This window comes from Mesitornis unicolor, unplaced genomic scaffold, assembly GCF_000695765.1.
Source record: "Mesitornis unicolor isolate BGI_N332 unplaced genomic scaffold, ASM69576v1 scaffold10095, whole genome shotgun sequence".
NCBI classification, from domain to species: domain Eukaryota; kingdom Metazoa; phylum Chordata; class Aves; order Mesitornithiformes; family Mesitornithidae; genus Mesitornis; species Mesitornis unicolor.
Window position 1 is genome coordinate 553 of NW_010184788.1, and position 588 is coordinate 1140.

Consider the following 588-nt stretch of genomic DNA (forward strand, 5'->3'; position numbering starts at 1 on the left):
GCCGTCCCCTCCACAGGGCCTTCTGCTGCACCTGGGACGATGTCTCAGACAGTGGCTGCTGCCTGCAGCTCGCGCTTCAGGGTGATCAAGCTGGACCACGGTACAGGGGAGCCCTACAGGCGAGGACGATGGACGTGTATGGAGTATTATGACCGGGACTCAGATGGAGGTGGTGTCCTGGGCAGGACTGGAGACTGCATTCGGCACAGCAGCACCTTTGAGCAGGCTGCTCAGGAGAGGGACAGTGGCCTTGGTGCCACAGGAGGCTCTGTCGTGGTCTCAGCAGTGCCGGCGTCAGCCCATGGCCCCGATTCTATAGCTGACAGTTCCCTGACTGCTGTGTCACAGCTGCTCCAGACAGAGAAAATGAACCAGTCCTCTCTACAGCAACCTAATTTTGTCATTGGGCAACAACAGCAGCCGCATCAACCCGGAGGTGGGGCCGTGCCTCAAAGTACTGCTCAGCCTATGTTTTCTGGGGCTTCAGTAACAAATCAGCAAATGATGGTGCCACAGCAATCGCAGCCGCAGGTAAATACGCAGGGAATTGCGCAGGCTGGACCCAACGGGAAAGGCATCGCACCTCCG

At 58.3% G+C, this 588-nt stretch overlaps 1 protein-coding gene across 1 annotated transcript in view; it reads left to right on the forward strand.

Annotated features, from left to right (window-relative positions):
* TSC22D2 (TSC22 domain family, member 2) overlaps positions 1-588 on the forward strand; it is a gene marked incomplete at its 3' end in the record, with an annotated part of 11952 nt that overhangs the window by 409 nt on the left and 10955 nt on the right. Inside the window, 1 exon segment of the mRNA XM_010184595.1 lies at positions 1-586. This exon segment is cut by the window's left edge and continues 46 nt beyond it. Coding sequence (XP_010182897.1) covers positions 1-586 — 586 coding nt within the window.